At 57.6% G+C, this 23011-nt stretch overlaps 1 protein-coding gene across 1 annotated transcript; it reads left to right on the plus strand.

Annotated features, from left to right (window-relative positions):
• Positions 1-250: 250 nt before the first annotated feature.
• Positions 251-11665, plus strand: LOC308357941 (uncharacterized protein C16orf95 homolog). Its single transcript, XM_080827837.1, has 8 exons — positions 251-588; positions 1158-1209; positions 1832-1972; positions 5291-5437; positions 6181-6217; positions 9356-9560; positions 10189-10259; positions 11410-11665. The coding sequence occupies exons 3-7, from the start codon at positions 1832-1834 to the stop codon at positions 10247-10249; spliced, it is 591 nt and encodes a 196-aa protein (XP_080683963.1). The 5' UTR covers positions 251-588; positions 1158-1209; the 3' UTR covers positions 10250-10259; positions 11410-11665.
• Positions 11666-23011: the final 11346 nt, after the last annotated feature.

The raw sequence follows: 23011 nt of genomic DNA on the forward strand, positions 1-23011 counted from the left end.
GGCCCGCGCCTCCAGAGGCCAATCAGCCGCCAGATAAGGGCACATGCCTAGAAGACAGCGCACGATTGGCTGAGCTCGGGCGGACCCAGCGGCACCCCGGGGCCGTTGGGCCGGAAGGGCGGGGCCTGAGGCGGCCAGCGGGCGGAAGGGGCGGGGCCCTGGACGGGCGGTCCCCGTGAGCGTGCGTGCCTGCGTGCTCGTGCGCGCTCGTGCGCGCGCGCCGCTGGCGGGGAGGAGCCAGACGCGTGAGGGCCGGCTCGGCTGTCGTCACCCGCCTCACGATGGTCACCGGCGCCGCCTCGACGCCGGCCGGGCACTTCCGGGAGCCCTCGGGTGTCCGTTGGGCCTGTCAGCACGCACTCCCCCGAGCGCGGCGCGGCAGGCAGGTGCGTCCCTGAGCCCCGCTCGCCGGGCCGTGGACGCCGCAGCCGGGGCGGCCCCAGCCGCGTCCCCGGGCCCCGGTCACTCCGGCCCAGCGGTGGCCGCAGCGCGTAGGCAGGGCGGAGGGCACGCCCACGCCGACGTAAGCACCGGACGGCCGCGTCGTGTTGCCCGACCGAGAACCCGGGGGAGGGCCTTGAGGCGCGGGTGCGTCCCCCGGGCCGCGGTCAGGGACCGTCCGTCCGTCGGCGGCGCTTCCCCGGCGGGGAGGAGCTCCTGTTGCCCCGGGTTTGGCGCGAAGCCCCGGGATGAGTCCGTCCGGCGGGGCTGGGGCCGGGCCGGGCTGACCCGCGGGCCCGAGAGCCGCTGTCCCCCGCCCGGCCCGGCCCCGGCCGCGGGAAGCAGGCGGCGGGGGGGGGGGCGGCGCGGGGGACCCGAGAGCGCCGTCAGGAGCAGGGAACACGCCCCGGAGCGGCGCTGGGCTCCGGGTTCCCGGGTGCGCCCCGACCCCCGCCTTCTAGCGGCGGGGGCGGGGGCGGGGGCGGGCCCTGGGGGCGGGGCCCTCCCTGCGGGCCGCTCCGGCTTCGCCCCCGGGCGCCCTGGGACCTGTGCGTGGGCCGGTCTCCCGGCGCGGACCCTGCCCGGCGTGCCCGGGGGCGGCGACGCCACTGACGCTGGAGTCAGTTCCGAGGGCGCTGGCCCAGGTCCTCACCCGGCAGCCCCCCACCCCCGCATAGAGCCCGGAACTTTCTAAGCCTCGTGTCCTCGCTTTCCAGGGAGAGCAGGCCGCAGACCTTCGGGAAGGAGGCGTGCCCCGGACGGGCTTCGGTAAGGGCGGCGGGCTCTGGGCAGCCGCGGTCCGCGGGCGTGGAGGGGGGTCGGCGGACAGCAGCTCGCGAGGACGGTCCGACCCGGGAGTCTGTTTCCCGGCGCGTGGGCCGGCCCCCCACCGCCTCCCTCAGCCCGGGCTCCTGAGAACACTTGAAGACGGCGACCCGGAGGCCTGGGACGACACCACCGGCCCCGGCGCACCTGCTCTGGGCGTCAGCTTCTCCCTCTGACCGCGCAGGGGGTGACCCCGGCCCCTTCCTGCCAGTGGGCATGCCGAGGACTACGCGGCATGGGTGTGGGGGCCGTTGTGCGTGTAGAGCACGGAGCGGTACCGGGACAGCCGCCCGCTCCCCTGCAGCCGGTCGCGCTCCCCCAGCCCTGCTCCCTAGCGCGGCAGGACGTGCGGGGTCTGCAGACTCTGCCGGCCCCCAGCGGGCTCTGGAGAGTGAGCCCTCTGAGCCCGCGCTTTCCGAGCTGCAGGCGGAGCCCGCCCGATGCCTGCCCTGGGCAGCCTGCCTCAGCCCTGGCTCTCCAGGCACGGATTCCCTGTCCCAGGGAGCTCCTTGGTGCACGCCGCCCACGAGCAGCGGGTTTGACTCTGTCTTTTGTGTCTTCCCAGATGTGTCCTGTCCCCGGCACTGTCCCTCGAGAGCCCACCTGCTGTGAGTGCCAGGCCAAATTCGGGGGCTTCCTGCCGGTGCCCAAGGTCAAGGCAGCATTGCCTTACTGGGTCCCTTTGTCCCTGAGACCCCGAAAGCAGGTAGGTGACTTGGACCAGGGCTGCTTCATCTGAGTCCAGAGTGAACTTCAGGGGACGGGTCATCTCTCAAAATCATAGATGTTATATGAGTGAGTTCTTAAAATTTCGGGGAGACGGTTTGTATGTTTTTTTTTTTAAATCCAAATTTTTTCAACAATTAGATGTGTGGAGTTACGACTGATACGTGGTGAATGCATGTGTGGACAGTGTTCAGTTTGCTGAGTTTTGACAGACGTCCGCTGGGAGACCGCTGCTGCCGCTGAGCTGTCCTGAGAGGGTTCCTTGTGCCCCTTTGCGACTCCCCCTAGCCCTCCCCTCCCTGGCGTCCCCGGGCAACCACGGATCTGTTTCTGGCACCCTAGATCAGTTTGCATTTCCTCGGGTTTTCTATGGACGGGATCCTATAGCAGGTCCTCTGTGGCCTCGGTCACGCCGCGTGATTATTTCTGAGCTTCCTCCATGTGGTGGCTGCGTGGTGCCGGGTCGTGTCCATCAGATGACGGGACCGCCATGCAGCCCATCGTCTGGTGAAGGAAACGGGCACCGTCTCCACAAGTTCTGTCCGTTGCAAGCAGAGCTGCTCGGGATGCGTGTGTCCAAGTCTCTGTGAACGCGCTTTCTTTCCTCTGGGGCAAATACCTCAGAGCGGCCTTGTTGGACCGTGGGGTGAGCGTGTGTTTAACTGTTTTCCAGAGTGGTTCTATCATTGGACGTTCCCAGCAGCAGCGTGTAAGATGCCGGTTCCTCCATGTCCCTGGAGACGCGTGGCTTGGTCAGTCTTGTTGGTTTTAGCCATCTTGATCGGTGTGTGTCTTGTGGCTTTATTTCGTGTTTCCATAGCGACTAGTGATGCTCAGTGGCCCCTCCGCGTGCTGTGGCATTTGCATGTCTTACTTGGTATGTGTCTCTTCGGATGTTCTGCGCATTTAGAAACATTTGGTTGGGGGCGCCTGGGTGGCTCAGTGGGTTGGGCCTCTGCCTTCGGCTCAGGTCATGATCTCGGTCCTGGGATCGAGCCCCGCATCGGGCTCTCTGCTCAGGGGGGAGCCTGCTTCCCCCTTTCTCTGACTGTCTCTCTGCCTACTTGTGAGCTCTGTCAAATAAATAAATTAAAAAAAAAATTTTGGTTGTTTGCTTTTTTTTTTGAAGTTACGGAGTTTTGAGAGTTCTTTGTGTATTCTGGGTATGATAGGAGGTACTCGGTTTGTAACCATTTCTCCGTGGTTCTGGCTTGTCCTTTCGTTCCGTGGCCGGCATCTTGCACAGACCCTCAGTTTTAAACCGGACGAGCCCACTTGATCAGTCTGACCCTTTTCTGGACCCTGCGTAGCTGTGTCCCGCGCAGCGCGGTGCTGGGGTGTGCTGTCCACGGATTCCTGAGAGACCCTAGCGTAACCCAAGGCAGAAGGTTCTCTCCCGCGTTCTCTTGCAGAGGTGTTACAGTTACAGTTACGTTCAGGTCCGGGATCCACTTTAAGTTCATTTTTGTGTGTGGCTGAGGTGTGGGTTGAAGTTCGTTGTTTCCGTCGTGGGGCCCGGTTGTGCCAGTGCCACACGCTTTCTCCACGGGCCGGGCCTTGCACTGTTGGCAGAAACGAGCCGTGCATGTAGCTGCGGGTCTGTGTCTGGACCCTGTTCCGTCCGCGTCTCTGGCCGTCCGCATACTGCCGTGCCGTCTCTGCTGTGTGGCTTCACAAGGGGCCGGGTGCCCTCCGGGGCTGGTTCTGTTCAAGCTGCTCGTTCTCGTTTCCTTGCGTTTCCGTGTGAGTTTTGGAGTCCGTCTGCCAGTTTCCGCAGCAGCTTTTCTGGCCTGGAGTGTTCTCCCTGCTTCTGCTCCCCCGCACCCCAGCGCTCATTCTGTCAGCAGGACGGCGCCGCGTGGTGAGGCTTCGGGCAGGACGGGTCTGTGCTCCCAGCGCCGTGCGTGCCGCAGGGAGCGTGCCCAGTGAGCACCATCGCTCGCTTGGTGGGGGGCGGAACTGGCCCAGATGCGCCTGTCCCGTTGGGCACTTGTCATGCTGGCAGGAGGTAGGGGTGGACAGAGTGTCCTGGGTTCTCCGGGGCCTCTTTCATCTCCTCCTTCGGGTGAACTTTCCACCCCTCGGCCCTCCCCTGTGGGGCCCTGTGCTTTGCAGCATGTCACACGCCTGCTCTGGGCCAAATCCCCTCCGCCTCGGGAAGTCAGCAGGGTCCGTGCACAAGCAGGTTTTATGGCATTTCTGACATGAGACGTGAGCGGTGGCGGGAACTTGACCGTGGTATGGGGGGATACCCGACCTGTGCTTACCCTGAGGCTTCCCCGTGTGGCCCGGAGATGGGCTGTGCGTGTCTTCTTTCCCTAGGGACATGGAACACATTGCCCAGCTGCCTGCCTCTAGACTGCAGTCCTTGTCATCGTGAGGGGCTCAGCTGGGTGGCCCGGCCCCATCTCTCCCTGATCTTGGGGCCACTGTGCGGGCTCAGATGTTGTAGAGGCCCGTGTGCCTTCTTTGGCCAGACCTGGCTGCTATCAGTTCCCCCTTGTCCATGATCCAAACCAGTACATGGCCTAAGGAAAGTCCGGGGGTGGGCTCCACGCTGCTTTCCTGCCGGAAGGAGTGGGGGTCACAGGGCAAAGGGCAGGGCTGTGGGGAGGGTACAGAACGGGTCAAGGCTGTGATCCCCCACAACTCATGCCCGGGAATCGTGGCACATAGATTTTCTATACAGACTGCACGTGGCAGCATGCTGTGCCCGCAAGCTGTGTCTCCCACTCCACGTCATGCCTCTGCGTTCATTCATGCCAGGGCGGACCGGTCTGCCTTGCCCTTTCCAGAGGCTGTCCCATTCCCTGTTGTCCCTGTGTCCCTCTCAGACAGGCCCCTGGGCTCTTGGGCACTACAGTCGTGCTGCAGCTAGTGTAGTCACGAGTGCCATTTGGCAGATGCTCACGTGTCCCAGAGTGAGATTGCTGGACCAGATGCTGTCTGTGATAGACCCTGACCCATGTTTTCGGGAAAGCTTTGTAGCCAAGAACCCTGAGGCTCAGAGAGGCTAGCTGTTGTGCCCAGGAGCCATTCCTGGAGGCCTGCAGGCTCAGGACAGAGCCACGTCTCCTGCCTGCGATTCACATGTCCCACCATGGCAGATGCAGACCTCCCACAGCAGAGATGCAGGTGGCCCCTGGGAATGTCGTTGGGGGAGGCTTCTCCCTCAGCTGGGTGGTTGGGGTGGGCCTGTGGGAGGGCACAGAAGAGGAGCTCCCCAGGGCCCTGTCCCAGGGTGAAGATTTCTGGGGCACAACTCCTTTGGACCTTCTCTTCCCTCCCTCTTTGTTAGATCCAAAAGATGGTCCGGTTTTATATCCCCAAAACCTCCGAGGCATGTCCCTGCTCATGCCACCGCTTTGGGGGCCGGCTCCCAATGCCTAGGGATCAGGCCGTGATGCCCTACTGGGTGCCCCAGATCCTGAGGCCTCATAAGAAGGTAAGAGGGAGGCTCACGGTAGCGAGGCCCCAGAGGGACCTGGAGATGGGTGGAGGGTGCTGGGTTCTTTCCCCACGGGGGCATCCTCTGGTGTCCGGGGTCTCTTGGAAGGCACAGTGTGGGCAGTAGAGTGCAGGAGGTGGGCGTGTGCAGGGGAGGACCAGCTCGGTGTCCTGGGGGTGCTGGGAGGGTGGGTCGCAGCGCTCTCTGGAGGGGGTCCCTCATTGCTGCCTCCACCTTTAGTGCCATCTCTCCTGCCTCCTGCTCTTCCTTCTTCTCTTCCACCTCCCTCACCTTGCCTCAGTGCCCTTTCCAGCCCTCTGGGCATCCGTGGAGGCAGAGGGCAGAGCCAGGAAGGACCAGCACTCTGAGTTACTATCTCAGGTTTTCTGCTCTGTCTGGTGCTCCCAAGGCTCTGGGTTCCGGGGCAGTGAGTACTGGAGCTGCTGGCCAGGTCCAGCCGTCCTCAGTCCCACGGCCCCTTCTCTCCCATGCTTTCCGGGTGTCCTGGGTGGTCAGGAGAGACTTTCTTTCTGCCTTCACCCACTTATCATTTGCTGGTTTTCTCATCAAGAAGCAAACTGTCCCCAGAATTAAGACTCAGAGGCACATTGGAAGGGGACCATGGCTTGTATTCTGAGCTGGCCACAGCCCTTTCCTGGTTTCCAGCCAGATCCCTGGGCCCCCCTTTCTGTAGGCCCCCAGGCTGGGCTGACACATCTGCCCCCATTCTTTTCTTTTAGGTGGTGAAAAGGCAGCAGAGTTGTAAAGACATCCAAGGTAACCGAGCATACATGTCTCATCCCCTCACTCCCCGAGGAAGGTGGGGTCTTATGGTGGGGATGGGGAGACTTCTCTCATCCCCAGATGTCTGTAAATCAGAGATGGCCGTGTGGTGCACAGACCCGTCTTCACCCCCTTGTCTTACCAGGCGTCGCTAGCCACCTGCCACCTACCATTTTCTCGCAGTGAACGAGAGAAGCCTTACGCTCTAACAGTCTGTCTGCGTTGGCTTCCAGGATGAAGCCGATTTGCAGCCTGAAGTTAGATGGTATCTAAAGTGTATTTTCTTTTAAGCTCGGATCTTGCATAGTTCATGACGTTGGGCGTGTGCGTGTGTGTGTGTGTGTGTGTCTGGTATATACGTTCACACGCATGCCGATGACCTAGTAAGTGTATTTGTTAACGGTCTGGTACGGATGCCTGCGCTGACATAGGCAGGACGCACTGCATGTGCATGGCAGCGTACTGAGCTACTTGTCTGTTCTGCGGTATACGCACACACGTATGTATTTGAGAGCTAGTGTGCATGCATGCGCGTGTTTCTGGCAGCGTCAGTACACACCTCACATCTGTGTGTTCGTGGTGTAGTGCATCTCTGCAACAAAGAGTAGTCGGAGAGGCATGTGTTTGTGAGCTGGTGTGTCCTTGCGCACGCGCGTCAGCTTGAGGGATGACCTCTCCATCCCACCTTTGCTTTGTTTGTCTCTAAAACAAGTGGGTTGGACGGCTCTGGAAGGCCGTGTCTGGCGCTGATGGCTAACATGGATGCTTCCTCTGTGTTGCATGTGAGCCAAGGAGTGGGCCTGCTGGGTGGTTTGGATCAGGTCCTTCCCTTGCCCGGTGGTTCCCATGCTCTGTGTGGTGAGCACCCTTTGCTGGAATCGGTGAAGGAGGGCATGGATGGACACCAGGCTGGGACTGGGAGCTTGTGACGGGCGAGCAGTTTGGCCTGCCCAGAAGCCAGGAGCAGAGGGCTGGGTGGGAGAGTGCCCAGGAAACGAGTGGCCACCAGCCAGCATGCCCACCTCTTAATGCTGCACAAATACATACTTTCCCGGGTCATAAGAGTCACACGATGAGGAGCAGCACGGGTGTACACAGCCTTTGTCAGGGCAGTTTAGAGGCATCTATCAAATTATTTTTTGAGCTCTGATTGCTATAGAATATTATATTAGTTTCAGGTATACAGTGTAATGGTTTGATACTTACTTTTGATACATTTTTGTGAAATGACAAACATGGTAAGTCTAGTTAACATCTGCCACCTTATATAGTTACAAATTTTTTTTCTTGTGATGAGAGCTTTTAAGACCTACTCTCTTCGCAACTTTCAGAAATACAATACAGTTTTATTAACTCTGGTCACCGTGCTGTACCTTAGAGCCCCAGGACGTATTTATTTCATAACTAGAAGTTTGTACCTTTTGACCACTTCACCCATTTCTCCCATCTTTCAGTTTTTGTAATGCGCGTGGTCTTTACTCCAGCAAGCCCTTGTCAGGGTGACGTCTGGTAGACACTCCAACATACGTGTCTGTCTGCAGCAGTGGTGTCCTTGGCAAGGTGTCCGAAGCAGCTGAAACGTGTCCCGGGGGAGGATGGACGTACGTGGGTGTGTGTATGAAATGTGGCACCTGCCATGGAGAGCTCGCAGCCCTCAGGGACGACGGGAGGGAGCCCCAGACACACTGCGGTGAGGAGAAATAAGTTGCTGCCGGCTGCGGAGTTGGCCCCCATTCCTGTGGCCCCGAAAAGCTGAAGCCCCATGTGGATGTGGATGCGGGCTGGGGGTGTGTGTCTGGGCTGACAGTCACGGTTACCATGTGGGTGGGAAGACAGGAGTTCAGGAAGCCACGAGCAAGATGGGGGGCTGGACGAGCAGCAGAGCCGACAGTAGCAGGCTGGCTCTGGTTTTGGGGAGAGAGCCAGAGTCCCTTTACGAGAGGAGCCACAGCGGGAGGACAAGAACCGGTGGAGAAACTGCTCTTTTAACTGTATAATCACACGTTTATGGGTTATTTTTATTGGTGGTTTTTGGCTTTGAATACTCTGCATCTTTAGGAAAGGCTAAAAACTCAGCTTATTGTTGGATCATATGCACCAATTTGATACATTTTCAAAAGCCAGTATTAACTCTTCTTCAGTCCTTGTTTAATAGCTCAGGCAGTTTTTATGAATGATGAGTCAAGCCTTCACCCATTCAGGCCAGAAGGTGTTCCCAGGACAGGACTGAGAGCCCAGGTGTCACTGGTACCAGGACAGTTAGGATCCGTCTCTCTTGAGCTTTGTATAGAGTGATTTAAAAATATGATTTAAGAAAAGCAATATAAAAATACTTCCCTTAGCTTCAAACCCAGATTATTTCCATTTTAAAGAGAAAAATCTGTATTTCTCATCTTATTTTTTTTGTAAAGAGGGGGTTCATCTGCTTTTCTTCCCTATGTTTTTGCAGTAGGATTAGGAAAATAGTGTATTTTATATCAAGCATGCTTTTACCCATTAGTATAATTGGAGTAGTAACATGGTGTGAGATGTGACAAAGTTTGTGTGTGGTGTATGTAATATATAAACATGGTGTGACTTGTAGTCATAGCACATTAGTAGTGTAACGTAAGTAAGGTGTGGTATCAGAAGGGTCCCACATTGACCAAAGCAGATCTCAAGGGCTCGTGTCAGGGAAGTGGAAACCCTGGAATCCCATTTGTGGTTGTGGTTTCCAGATACTCAAACCCCATGTTTCCGTCACTAAGTTGTACTCGTTCACAGCTTCTTGCCGGTCTGTTTCATCGGAGCTGCATCCACTGGGTCCCTCCTCCAAAAACAAAACAGAAGATTAATGGGAAACACATCCCAGCTAAATTCTGAATTCTCTCTTCCATAACTGGTTCATCATGTGGCTATAAGGGATAAAAGCGCTGGCACGAGCCCCACAGTCAGCCCAGAAATAAGTAAACAGCAGTGTTCTCTTCATCTGCATGGGTGTCGGTCGGCGTCCACACTCTCCGGGCTGGGACCAGCCTTGCTGGGACACCTGGCGTCCTCACCCTGGGTTCTGGAGGGTTCTCCCGTGTGTGGTGTGCACGTGCGGCACTCCGTCCCCACTCTGCCCAGGGCCTGACTTGCTTTCTCGCCTAGAACCCCCCCTGGACTTGCACTCCTGGTACAACCGCTGGCGGATCTGCTGTGACGGGAGCCTCCTTCTCAAGTGGCAGCAGCTCCAGGCCCTTCACCAGCACGAGCCACTGGCCCCAGGGAGGGGAGTGAGCCCCCCGGCCCCGCTCCTGCCCTTCAGCCTCCTCACCCTCCTGCAGGTGGTTCTGAGGGTCGTGGTGGCCATTCGGTGAGCAGGCATGGGGCGGGGGCACTGGGGGCCCTGGGCCCATCTCACTCCCCAGGCTGTTTCGGTCAGGGGCTGGGGGTTCGGTTGAGTCCAGGATGTGGGAGAAGTTGGCTGTGGCTGAACGAAGGGTGAGGAGTGGCTGCAGCGGGCTCACCATCTGGAGTTGCTCACACCTTCCACAGGGGTCTCACTCCACCACACACTCAGTGCGTGAGCGGTCCAGGCACGTCCGAGCTGACGGTGGGGCACTGGGCATCTCGGGGCTGCCCGGCTTTCTTTCTTCCGCTCATCCCTGTGGCCTGACACTGCTTCCAGTTTGCACATGTTTCCATCACGTCGAGGTTGAAGGTGGCTGTTAGAAGCCGCTCGCCCAGCCAGCCCGCTGGGGAAAAAGCAGAGCTTCAGGCCTGGGGACTGCGGCCTCTCCCCTTGCCCGTTCCCAGCCATCAAGGCTCCATTTTGGAAAGCCCTTGCCCCAGCCTCGACCCCAGCAGCCTCACTCAGGCCTTGTCACCTGGAACCCCACCGAGGCCCTCCTCCAGGGTGCCCCTCCTCACCCCCTACCCAGGGACAGGCAGGGCTGCTTCGTTTGGTCTCCTGCTCAGGCTCTCCCATCACACCTGTGCAGGGACGTGCAGATACACAAGTGTATGTGGATAGAGGATGTGCACAACTGCATCAGCGTGTAAATGCACACAGGTCAGATTTATATATATTGACTTGTTTGCCGAATTGTCTGTCTTCGTGTCACTGTACGAGGAGTCTTCTAGAAAGTGTCCAGTATCTGAAAATGGTTGTAGGTGTCCCGTCCATTGTCCCCGTTGCTGTTGTTCACAGCAGGGGTTAGCTCTGTCTTTGTCTCCGGTGCTGGCTGGAAGCAGAAGGCCCTCCCCGCTGCACCCTGCTTGTCTGCTCTCCCGGTGTTGCCTCTGACTAGCCCTGTGATTACAAACGGTGTCACAGGGCACATCTGTGTGCAAGTGCCTGTCTGTGGCATGAGCTCTCGGGAAGGGGGCCGGGGCAGGGGGCCAGCAGCTTTGGGTGATCCGTGCGCAAGAGCAGGCTCGTGTTTCTTCTTTGCTGTGCATGAAGATTCATCTTTTGTGTGTGTGTTTGCTAACTTGACCGTCAAAGTGAGTCGGACTCCCTGCGCTCACTCTGGGAGGAGTAAAGAGGGAATCTCGACTGTAGATGATACGTGAGGGAGACGGTCAGGGTAGGCTAAAGGGATGGTGCTGGTGAGCGCGGAGGAGGCGTTTGCCTCAGAGCCAGGCTCTTTGGGCCGAGCCACAGGTGCCAGCTAGATGTTCAGGAGAACTCTCTTGTCTGGCTGGGGTGTCTGCAGGGTACCCTGTGAGATTCCCCCAAACTACACACCAGCTTACCTCAGGAGAGACTGCCGGCTACCCGCAGGCTGGCCTGGCAGAGGTTTAGGACTGTGAAGGCCTCGGGAGGGGAGGGGAGTTCCGAACCTTCCCAGCAGGGACCCTCGAAGGGCTGAGACTGTCACACTTGCCTTCTCGGTGGGGCCCGCCTCAGCCTCCTCGCATCGCGTCCCTTTCACAGCTGCGGAAGGCGCAAGGCGGGGACTCTCCTTCCTGCCCCGAGGGGGAGAGTGGGCTCGGGGGGCCGCGTGCCCCATCAGAGAATCCGTAGCTGGAAGTGGCGTCGCTTCCCTGTACCCTTTTCCTCCTGCCTGGGCTCCTCAGGGACTCAGATGGCATCCTCCTCTGCTGTGGGGGTCCCCCGCCTTCCAGCCCAGGGAGGCTCCCTACCAGGTCCTGCCCGGGCAGCGTGGGCTCGGCGTGGGGCCCAGTTCCGAGTAACTGCCTTTCTCTTTGCTTTCCAGCCACTTGTTTTGGCTTTGAAGTTGGAATCTTCAGCCACTGCCGAGAACATCAACGAAAACGTCTGTCATAGTGAAGGTCTTTAACAAGAACTGTCGAGTCAGGAGGAGTCTGCGATAGCCACCATTCTCTCAGGTCCTATAAGTCACCCCCGGGGTTGGGTCCAGGCTCTCAGCAGGCAGTGCTTCGTGGCGGCACAGCTGCTGTGGACGCGGGCGAAACTCCGGCGAACGTGGCCAATAAATGTTATTTGTGAAACTCCGGAGTGGCCCCTGATTGAACGCGGACGCTGGTTCCTCTCTGTGGAGGGGGCGTGTTCTCCAGCCTGGTGTCGCATCCATCTTCCCTCTGCCCAGGTTGGCGGGGACAGCAGGCCCACCGGTGACAGGCCGGAGGTAGTTGGCACCTGTGTCAGGTGGCACGCACCTTAGTAAGTCGCATGAAATTATGTGAATTGATGTTTTTTAAACTGAGGTGTCATTTGCATCATAAAACTCACCTTTTTACAGCATATGGGCCAGTGGATTTTGGTGTATTTACGTGGTGGTGCAGCCCTCCCCCTGCTGTCTCAGTCCAGACCCGTATGGTTCCCCCAAAAAGAGACCTCTCCTGTTTCAGTGCGTCTGGCAGCCGCTCACCTGCTTCCTGACGTTTCCCGTGCGGGACATTGCCCGTACGTGCCGTCCTACGGCAGGTGGGTCGGCTGTGTCTGGCGCCTCTCAGCGCACGGGGTAGCCCCTGTGAGCGCCGCGTTCCTTTCTAGGTGGGTACACAGCAGCTTGTGGGACCTTTGGGTCGATTCCGCCCGTTGCCTCCCGGTGACTAGTGCTGCTTCTGTTTGGACGTGTTCCTGTTCCTCTCGGGTCTGCGCCCGTGAGTGCTGGGGCGCAGGGTAACCGCCGACTGTCGCGCGGCACGCTCCGTTCTCCACAGTGGAAGGCTGTGCCGTTTCACTTTCATGTTCCTGCCAGCCCGGCAGGCCAGTGTGGGTTTCCTTGCCGACACTTGTCGTTAGCCTTGTTTGGATGATAGCCGTCCTTGTGGGTGTGGAGCAGTGGCTCGCTACGGTTCTGATTTGCGTTTCCCTGGTGGCTAGTGACATCGAGCGTCCATCCGTGTGCTCATCAGCCATTTGCGTGTCTTCCTGGCAGAGATGTTTGTTCCGACTCGTTGTCTCTGTTTCCATTGGATCATCCGTTGTTTTCATTGTTGCTGGGTCTGTTCTGGCTGTGTTCTGGATTATAGGTCCTTGTCAGATGTGTCATTTGCAAGCATGTTCCCCTGGAGGTGGTTTTCCTCTTGATGATGATGACCTTTGAACTACAGAAATTTTTGATTTCAATGAAATCCAGTTTTCTGTATTTTTCTTGGCTTGCTGTTTTTTCTTAGGTTAGATGGTCGTATCTCAAACTGTTGCCTAATCCAGTGTCACAAAGACATACCTAAGTTTTCTTTCTCTCTTTTTTTAGGTCTTATTTATTTATTTGAGACAGAGAAGAGAGCACAAGCGGGGTACGCGGCAGGCAGAGGGAGAGGGAGAAGCAGGCTCCCGACGGAGCAGGGAGCCCGACGTGGGCTCGATCCTAGGACCCCGGGAGCATGAGCTGAGCTAAAGGCATTTGCCCAACCAACAGAGTTACCCAGGTGCCCCTGCCTATGTTTTCTCCTAAGAGATTTATAGTGTAGCTCGTACTTTTGGGGTTTTGATCTATTTTGAGTTAGTTTTGTAACTTTTGTATGTAGCCTGAGGTACCTGTGTGTGGTGTTCTTTTGTGAGTAGATACCCGTTGTTCCACATAACGTTCTCGAAACGATCAGATTATAGAAATGGAGAACAGACTAGTGGTTGCCAGAGGTTTGGGGGTGGAGGCGGGTGGGGGTGTGGAGGGAAGTAGGTGCCATCATCCAAGGACGACATGAGGCATTCTGCGGTGATGGAAACATCCTGTATCTTGACTTTATTGGTGTTCTGGTTGTGAGATGATGCTACAGTTTTGCAAGATGTTATCAGTTGGGACAAAGTGGATGAGAATAAAGTGGGATCTCTCTGTGTTATTTCGTGTAAGTCACTATGAATCCACGATAATCTCAAAATAAAAGTTCAATTAAAAAAGTACAGTTCGCTTTGGAAGATTTTGAGAATACAGAAGAGTGCAGAGAAGGAAGTGGACGCCACTGCCCCTCCCCTCCCCCGACCCTGCGTTGGCTCTGTTGCCGCCTTGGCAGGAACGGATGGACAGATTCCCACAGGAGCCAGACTGGGTGGAGTGTGTGCATCGGGGTGGCCGCCTTAGAGATGGAAAGAGGACAGAGGAGGGGCTCGAGGCCGGGGAGGGCTGAGGGTGACGAGGCTGCCGTGGGGCCTGGGGCTGGCCCCTGGGGCATTCCAGTGGGTGGTCCTGGAAAGCCTCCCGGCTTCCCTTGAGGGCATAGTGGTGTTTCCGGCTCATCTGGCCTAAGGGCAACACGGAGCCTCCTTCATCCGCTCTGCAGATATTTATTGGTGCGTACGGTGCGTCAGGCACTGGCAGGGGTGAACGCCAGACGTGCCCCTGGGCTGACGGGATACTGTAATACGGGGAGAGTTGCCATGGTGAGCGAAATACACATGAGTGCTCTTGACCTGTTCACATGCATTTCCGTGTTGCCCCACGGACCAGCAGTCCCTGATTGGGTGTTCTTTGGCTGCAGGGACAGACCGCATGTGCTAGGGAGTGACGCCCCTGGGGGCAGCCCTCAGCCAGTGACGGGTGGGAGCTGTGGGTAAACAGCCTCCTTCTGGATGGGACAGCTCCGTGCTCGTCACTGTCTCCTGGAGCTCCTAACAGGACGGAACCCCGCTGCCCTCCGTGCTCACGTTGGTAATGCGCTCTGTCCTGGCTGCTCGCCCTCCCCGGCTCACTTGCCCATTCCTTCACAGGCCTGCCTGGCCCACTTGTCAGTAAAGCACTCGCAGTCAGTCACGGCCTCGGGCTCTGCTTTTGTGGGAAACTCATACAAGACAAGGCCTGTGGACCTGGTCCTGAGGTCAGGGGAGGTTCCTGGGGGAAGGTGGTCTGAGCTGAGACTTGACGGTGAGTCCTGTCACTCTGGTGATGAAGGCTGAGGACAGAGTGTGCAGGAGAGGTGCACAATGTGAAGGCCTGCCCAGGACGGCCTGGAGCATTCTGTCTGCAGCTTAGGAGGGGCAGTGACAGGAGGTGGGTACAGACCACACTGTGGGAGGCATCGGTGGTTTTTCAAAGATCCCAAGTGTGTCAGACTTGTGTTTGGGAGAAACCACTCTGGCTGAAGCAAGTTGAACGGAGGCCTGCCTGGAGGCAGCAGCAGACACACTGGGATGGGAGTGCCCGGCCTGCCCTGGAGGTGGCTGTGGTTTTGTTCTACGTGTAGACAATGGGAACTCTCCCGGACACACTCCGGGGAGTCACATGTGCTTGTTGTTAAGGCAGTGACACTGCGGTGGCCTGGCCCAGCCCTGGCACTCCTGCCTGCCTGTGTTGTCCTGAAGTGTGACATGAGGAGCCACGAGAGGGCACAAGAGTCTCTCGTCTGGAAAGTGCTTGGAGAAGCTGGAGAAGCTAGGGAGGTCAGGAGGGATGGCCCAGCCTTGTCAGGCCCTCCCACCCCTGCTGGCGGCATTCTCCAGGCCAGGCCCTGCCACCTTCCAGGCGGAATGTATTCCACGGAGTTTGAGGAGTTTTGGGAAAGACGCTCCTGTGGTCCTGGAGCCTCCCGCTCAGTCAGGGAGCCCAGAGAAACGGCTCCCCGCCTCTCCCTCTCCCCAGCCCCCTCTTGGCTGCCTCCCCCCGACCCCCTCTCTCCTAGCCCTCTCCCTGGATGCCTCCCCCTCTCTCCTAGCCCTCCTCTCCTGCCTCCCCTCCCTAAAGCCTGCCTCCCCCCTCTCTCCTAGCAGCCTCCCCTCTGCCTCCCCCTCTCCCAGCCCCCCTCTGCTGCTTCCCCCCCAATGCCTCCTTTCTCTCTCCTAGCCGCCTCCCTGCTGCCTCCCCCCTCTCCCAGCATCCCCTGCTCCCCTCTGCTGCCTCTCCCTTCCCCTCCCTAATGCCTCCCCCCTCTCCCCTTGCCCCTTCCCTCCTGCCTCTGCCTCTCTCTTCCCCCGCTGCCTTCCCTGCCTTCCCCCCTCTCCTAGCCCCCTCCCACCCCTCTTTCCCACTCCTCTCTCTTAGTCCCTCACCCCCTTACCCACTCGGCTCCTCTCCTCATCTTCTTTTCCATCTCTGTCTCATACCCCTTACGGAGCAGTTACCATGCAGCCCGGTCCTGTCTAGTAGAACATGTTGCAATGACAGCATGTGCTGGATGCGCACTGTTCCGGACAGCAGCCCACAAGCCACGTGTGGCTGTTGAACACTTGAGATATGGTCACTGCAACTGAATTGTAGTTTAGTTTAATTCACTTCAATTTAACTTTAAATAGCCCTGTGTGACTAGCAGCTGGCAAGTTGGACAGCACAGGTGGGGCCCTGTGACTGCTGCTTTTGCCCTGTCTTAAGGCTTCATGGCCTTCTAGAATGCTACCTGAGCCTGGTTACAGCGTTTACTGTAGATATGCTGGTCTGCTTCTTACTTCCTAAACGTTCCTGCTCTGAGGGTGAGGACAGCAGGCTCCCCAGACCCCCGTTTCCCCTTCAGGTGCTTGGTTGATCCCAGGCCTGCTAAAGGCTCCCGGTGGCCTGCCAGGTGGAGTGAGCAGTTACCCCCGGTACAGGTGTGGAGACCCAGGCCCTGAGCGAGAGGTGATCTGCTGCCCCGCCCAGGCCACACAGAGCCAGGCCAGCTCCCAGGGACCTCTGTGGCCTGGAGGCTGTTCCAAACAGGGGAATGGTATCCCTGCTTTTTTGGGAAGAAGCCTGTCTGCTGTCCACCTGGAGACCAAGGACAGCCGTCAAGGGAATCCGTCCTTGGACAAAATCACGCTGGGGGATGTGGCCAGCCTCCGCCGTGCCTGCGAGCACTCACGTCGGAGCGACCGTGCGATGGTGCAGCTCAGTGTTTATCCGAAGGGACATCGCCCCTCTTCTGAGGCTCTGGCCCCTGTCCTCATCCCTGTCGCAGGCCTCGTCCCAGCCTGGTGACGGGCAATGGGGGACAACATGCCTTCCAGTACTGCGGGGGTGTGTGTAGAGCGGGGCTAGTGCAGGGGACCGTGGGACACGCCTAGCGAGGTCTCAGGAGGCGGGGACACTGAAACAGAGCAGAAGGTTGGAGCGAGCAGGGCAGAGTGAGCAGAAGGAAAAACAGCCCCTGGGGAAATGGCTCTTCCGAATGCAGATGAGGTCCCCAAACTGTTAAGACATGAAGACCCCGGAAGAGAATCTCTTTCAACCCGAGGGAAGTCCCCTGAATTCCCTTTCCAGAAAGGTCCCTGACAGCCAACTGAGAGCTGTGCCTTTGCTGTAACCCTTTTTCTCCTGGCTTCCGGAACAATGGTCAGCATCTTCCTGCTGGAAGCACTTCCTGCATTTGATGAGTTTCTCCTAAGCCTGGACAGACCCGGATCTAGGGTTGTTTCGGTGCCGGGATGACTGGCTTTCCCATCCAGTGGCTAGCTGGCTGGTCAGCCTGCCGCCAGGGGACAGCGGCGTGGAGCAGGCATGAGCTCTGGGACAAGCGGTTAGCCAGGAGATCCCAGAGGGTGATGGTGCTGTCGTGCTCCCCAGCTGAGAACAGCAGCATTTTTGTTGTTGTTTTTAAGATTTTATTTATTTAGAGCACAAGCAGGGGGAGCAGCAGAGGGAGAGGGAGAAGCAGGCTCCCTGGAGCCCGATGCGGGACTCGATCCCAGGACCCTGGGATCATGACCTGAGCTGAAGGCAGAGGCTTAACCGACTGAGCCCCCCACACACATTCTGAAGGGAGCTGTCGTCCTGGTTCCCTGGACAGCTGCAGAATCCGCTCGACAGTCAGCCACAGTGCGGGGACAGTATCTGGGCTTTGGAAAACATCTCTGCATTCCTTTCCGGGTCGAGTGTTTCTGGTTGAGGGCGGTGGTTTCCCCCCCCCAGAGCTCAACAGTGTACGTGCTTCCTTCTTCGTTACTTACTCAGTAGCCGTCTCCCCCTCAAGTGTCAGAGAGGAGGAGTTGAACATCTTCGGGGACCAGTGTTCTGAAGACTGCGGCTGCCTCGACGTCTTGAATAGCATATTAATGTACGTGGATCCCGAAGGTTCCAAGTCAGGCTCTCATCTGTGGCTGTACCTCTGATGAGGGAAGCTGGGAGTGCAGACTTCTGGGCGGTGGTGCCCCCTGCTTTATGCCCAGCTCTGGCCCTGAGGAGATGTGAGTGTGGAGCAGGGGACAGCTTGCCATGTCCTCCGCCGGTTTTACAGAGGGGGCAGCTGAGCCTTGGAGAGGCTGGTAAGAGGCAGAGCCACGACTCAGTAACTGAGCTGTGCCCATCCCCCCACCACCCCGTTTGTGTCAGACCTGCAGCATCCTGGCTGGGTGAGATGTGTGTTGCATGAGAAGTGTCAAGCTGGGAGACGGGGTCACACAGCTGTAAGTGGCAGAGCTGGGAGTCAAAACCGTGTCTTCTGACCCCAGATACCCTCACATGGCCACGTGGGTCCTCGTTCCCGGAAGTCTGTGTATGTGAACTTTGCCGCTAACAGTAAACCCGTTTGCCTCAGCCCGGGCATCCAGTGGCACTGTGCCGTGTTCTTGCCCGACAGCTGGGAGGAATCTCCGTGCCTACAGCCCTGGCCTGGGGTGCATCTCGGTCGTAGCACTCAGGACGTGCTGCAGGTACCTGATAATGCTTGCTGGGATCATTCCTCTCTACCAGAAGGACCAAATTTATCAAGTCAGTATGTGGTACGCCTGGTGCTTGACACAGCTGGGCGCACACGAGGTACTCCGTTGCTTTTGTGTTGAACGAATGAGTAAACTCTTGAATTACGGAGTTCCAGCCATGTGCCAGGACACATCACACTCTTGTCTGGAAATGACCTGCTGATGGGGCCAGGTGCCCAGGAGGCAGGTGCTTGTGTGGCCTTGGGAGGTCAGCTTGCGTCCGAGGGACTGGGAAGAGTCTCATGGGGGTTTGGTGTCCTGCCTGGCCTACACCTGCTCAAGCCTCTTTTCTGGTTTCCTGGGACCTATGGGCCCATCTGGAATTGCTTGGGAGAAGGTGAGAGCCCCAGTGGCTCGACAGGCCCCAGCCATGTGCCCAGCCCAGCCCTAGTCCTGGGTGGGCTCGCGGCCCAGCTCTGCCCTCAGAGAGCTCTCTGATTACCCATGTGTTGAGACCTGGGGGCTGGCAGGGGCTGTGGGGACACCTAGTCCAACTACCTCATTCATAGATCGGGACACTGAGACGCAGAGAGGGTAATGCCATGTCTAAAGCCACACCGCAAGCTGGTGGCAGACACAGGACTTGAACTTAGCTCTCTCAAATCCCATTCAGGTCACTTCCCTCTCAAGAAACTCCCTGCCTCCAGGTGTCTCCAGTTCACTTCTCCTCTGTAGGAGCTCCCTGAGGTCCTGTGTCCTCCCAATCCACTGGGTTTTGTCTCACGTGGGGTCGGTCTTGTGGCCTGGTCCCTGCAGCCACATGGAAGCCACCTGGGCCCTTGAGGAGGGAGCTCTGCCATCGAGGCGTGTCGGCCGTGTTCGAGGCTCACAGTCCTCGTGGGTTTTCATGCTGTCCTGGCAGCTCTCACTGTGCTTGGCATACAGTAGGTGTTCCATAAGTCCTTGTTGATTTTGGGGGAATCCACTGTTTTCTCTGCTGGGTGCCCCTCTGGGGGGTCTGGGGGCCACAGACATGATGGGGAACCGCCTGCTTTCACTTTGGCCATTTCCAAGAGAGCAGCCCTGTTTGAGGGCACCATTTTTATGTTAAAACAACAAACCTCAGGGTTGATCCATGAGCAGTAGAAGGTGGTGGCATTCTGGAGGAGGCCAAGTCTGGCATTCCAGAGTTTGGGGAATTTTGTTGTCTCAGCACCAGCCGGGCAAGTGTATCCTTTCCAGACATCCCACATTTGAAGGGGAAATTCCAGAAATTGCACACACCGCTTGCTGTTCCCAGGTAGGGAGCAGGGGGTGGGCTGGGAGCCGGCAGCCTCCTCTGAGCTGCCTGGTTTTGCCCCTCACTTGCCAACAGCATGGGCTTTGTGGGGGGTCGAGCTATCTGAGCGCCGGGGTGCCTTGCCGGGGGGGGGCAGGGTGTTCCTAGGGTGCAGATCCTACCCTCTTCGCCTGTGTGTGCTTCACTGGCCGCGGCCTCTTCCTGTGCCCTCATCTGACCCCTCCTCCCAGCCCCAGCAAGCACGCTCCCTCCTTCCTCTCTCTCCCTCCCACCCTTCCCTCTCTGCTTCCCTTCCCCCCCCTTTATTCTTTCTAGAAACTGTTATATGCATAAAAACAGGCATAAGAGTGAAAATAGATAGAAAGTTGAGGATTTTTTAAACACACACACAGTGCCTCACTGCTGTTCTTTGTTCTGTGTTCCCCATCTAGAGGTCGAACAGATTGGGGTGCCTTGTTTTCTGCAAGATTGCTTCCTCGGCAGGGTTCTGTGCTCCCTGTGGCGTTGTGTCAGGAAGGTCCTGGTGCTGGTGGTCCCACATGTCACATGCTATGACCGGTCGACTGGGAAGCCCAGAGGGGCCAGCCTGGTCCGGCAAAGCCCCACCTGGGAGCTCTAGCGTCCTTGACAGCCAAGGTCTAGATCTGCTATTTCATCAGGGGAGGGTTTGCAATATATGGGTTTAGAAATAATTAAATTGTATACTTTTGTCCCTGGGACTTCAGTTAATTCTTACAGTTCTCACATTTAATTCTTGAAAGCTAAGATTCTTGTCCTCTTTTTTGCAGAAAAGGAAACTGATCCCCACAGAAAGTCTGTTGAGCTTGCACAGGGCCGCACCTGACCATATGGGGTCAGAAGGGGCCCAGTGGGGCCACTTGAGGTCACATGGGACCACATGGGACCAGGATCTGCTCTAGGACCTTGTTTCTTTTATTAAACAGCATTTCTTTTTTAATTTTTAAAAAGCTTATGAAATTTATGTGTATTATTAGTTATTATTTGAAATTTATGTGTCTTATTAGTTGTTATTATTATTAAAGGTAGAATTCATTGCTTCATCAGGTGTATGTAACACCCAGTGCTCGTTGCATCGTGTGCCTCCTTGATGCCCATCAGCCAGTTACCCCCCCCTTCCCCCCTCCCCTCCTGCAGCCCTCAGTGTGTGTCCTAGAGTTAAGAGTCTCTTACAGTTTGTCTCCCTGCGTTCATCCTACTTTATTTTTCCTTCTCTTCCCCGGTGTGCATCCGTTTTGTTTTTCAGATTCCACGTATGCGCGAGATCGTACGGTATCTGTCCGGCTCTGACGGACGGACTTCGCGCATCAGTGCTGACATTCCTTTGCCCGTGTCTTGCTTCCCTCTTGCGGGAAGGGTTCCAGGTAGCAGCTCTTGCCCACATGGGTTCCGTGGGACACTCAGCACGTCGGTGTTCTGGGAGGGTCCCACTGTCAGATCGCTGGGGACGGTGCCTGTGCGGCGTGCGTCTGAATGGAGCTGTGCACACAGGCTTGTCGGAGTGTTGCTTGTGCTTGTGACTCGTGCGGTGTCCAGTGGGGGATGTGTGCCCTCTCTGCGTGGGGTGCGGCACCCTCTGCAGACCCAGGTGCTTCTGCTCTTTCTAGGAGGGCCACGTGGGTGTGAGCCTACAGCCGTGTTCGCGTTTCTCTCTTCCTTGCAGCTGCACCGGGCATCATTCCTCTTAGGAATCTTGGCCAGCGTGGGAGGGAAAAGTGCCAGTGCCGTGGCATTTAATTAGCATTATTTAGTCAAGATATACCCAGTTCTCCACGCATTTGCTTGCAGGTGCCCTGCCTCTGCTAAGAATGGTCCGTCCGCAAACTTCACCTGTCCCTTCCTCTGGCTCGCAGGGGTCCCTCTGAGGAAGCTGACAGTGTCAGCTCACATACTGAAGAACAAAACAAAAGGGCAGTGTTGCCTTTAACAGGAATGTCCTTGGACTCCACTGTGCTGTAAGAGCGTGTTTCTGTTAGGAGGCATGAGATGGTGGGGACTGGGGACACGGTCATGGGCGAATCTCTGTCGGATGGTGACGGTGCTGGGAAGGTGAGGCCGAGTAGAGGGATCGGTGCCCGTGCGGGAGGGTGAGGCCTCTCTGAAGACGGGACTCTGCAGAGGACGGAATGGCGAGTCTGGGGGAGAGACTGCTGGGCAGAGGGTGGCGGGTGCAAAGGACCTGTGGGTGGACCTGTTCTGAGTGTGCGGCACAGCAGGAGCCCATTGTGGCTGGAGTGGAGAGAGGAGTGGCCAGAGGCCGGGAGCAGGAGCTTTGAGGTCAGCTCAGACCACGGAAAGGTCTTCGGCTTTTTTCTGACTTGGGAAGCCCTTGGAAGCCCCGTAACAAGTCTCTGATCAGGCTTGGAGTCTAACATGCTCCCTCTGGTGGCTGTGCTGAGAATTGGCCATAGAGGGCTGAGGGGAGGGGCCCTGCCTCCCAGGAATGAGCCTGAAGGAGGCTGAGGTCTGGGTCTTTCTTGAGGAGGACGACAAGAGGATTTGCTGATGGATTGTCGGGGTGGGGGAGCAGGAGAGGAGGCACCTGGAGACCTGATGCTGTCATGTACGGAGCCGGGGAAGCAGAGGAAGTAGCAGGAGCGGAGGGCGCCGCCGAGCAGCCACGTGGGGAGGCCGGTGTGGCTGGTAGAGCCGCGTCTGTGTGTACATCTGAGTAACCAGCTGGCCTGTGCTAGAGCCTGGGAGTGGAGAAGACGAGACTGAGGTGGGGTCCGCTGTTGTGGGTCCTGCCGCCTGCACGCACCTGCTCCAGCCCGTCCAGGACACCCAGAGTTCTGGACCTCGGGATTAGGGAACGCACACCACGCAGACTCATTGTCCTGGAGCTGGAAGGCCGTGACCTGGTCACTGAAATAACTTCAGTGTCTTCCATGACTGAACATGTGCCGTAGCAACAGAAGTAGGTCTGGTGTCACATAGAACCGGCCGACTCAGCCTTACACACTGCTGGTTGTGTGTCCTTGGGTTGATTATGTCACCTCCTTGAGCCTTGCTTTCCACATCTGAGAAGTGGGGATGACAATACTACTTTGCAAGGGCCTGGCAGGTGGAAAGCACTCGTGACTAGTGACCCCTCTTCCCTTCTCCACTCCCCCTCCCCCCCTCCCTCCTTCCCCTCTTCCTCTCTCCTTCTCTTCCATTTCCTTCTGTCCTCCTTCCTCCTGCCTGCCTCTTGCCACCTTCTCCTCCTGCCCCACATCTCCAGGTCATCTTTCTGCCATCAGTGATGATGTACTAGATGTGCTTTCCACAGCCCAGGATCCCACAGTCTAGGTTCTCCTGGGGCAGAATGGGAAAACCCCTCCTATGCTGAGTTGCCAGGGCACTCGCATTCTTGGTGGTGGCGTTGCCTTCTGTGCCTGCCCCTGGTGTTCAGGGTTTGCCTTCCATTTGCACTGATTGTTGGGATCTGAGAAGGGCTGCTCCCGCGGTTTGAGAGTGCCTGGTGTCAGCGGAGGCATGCGGTGCAGTCGGTCTCCTCTGTCCTGAGCCCCTTCCCAGGCTGCATCCTCCA

This window comes from Martes martes, assembly GCF_963455335.1.
Source record: "Martes martes genome assembly, chromosome: 17".
In the NCBI taxonomy this organism is placed as follows: Eukaryota; Metazoa; Chordata; class Mammalia; order Carnivora; family Mustelidae; genus Martes; species Martes martes.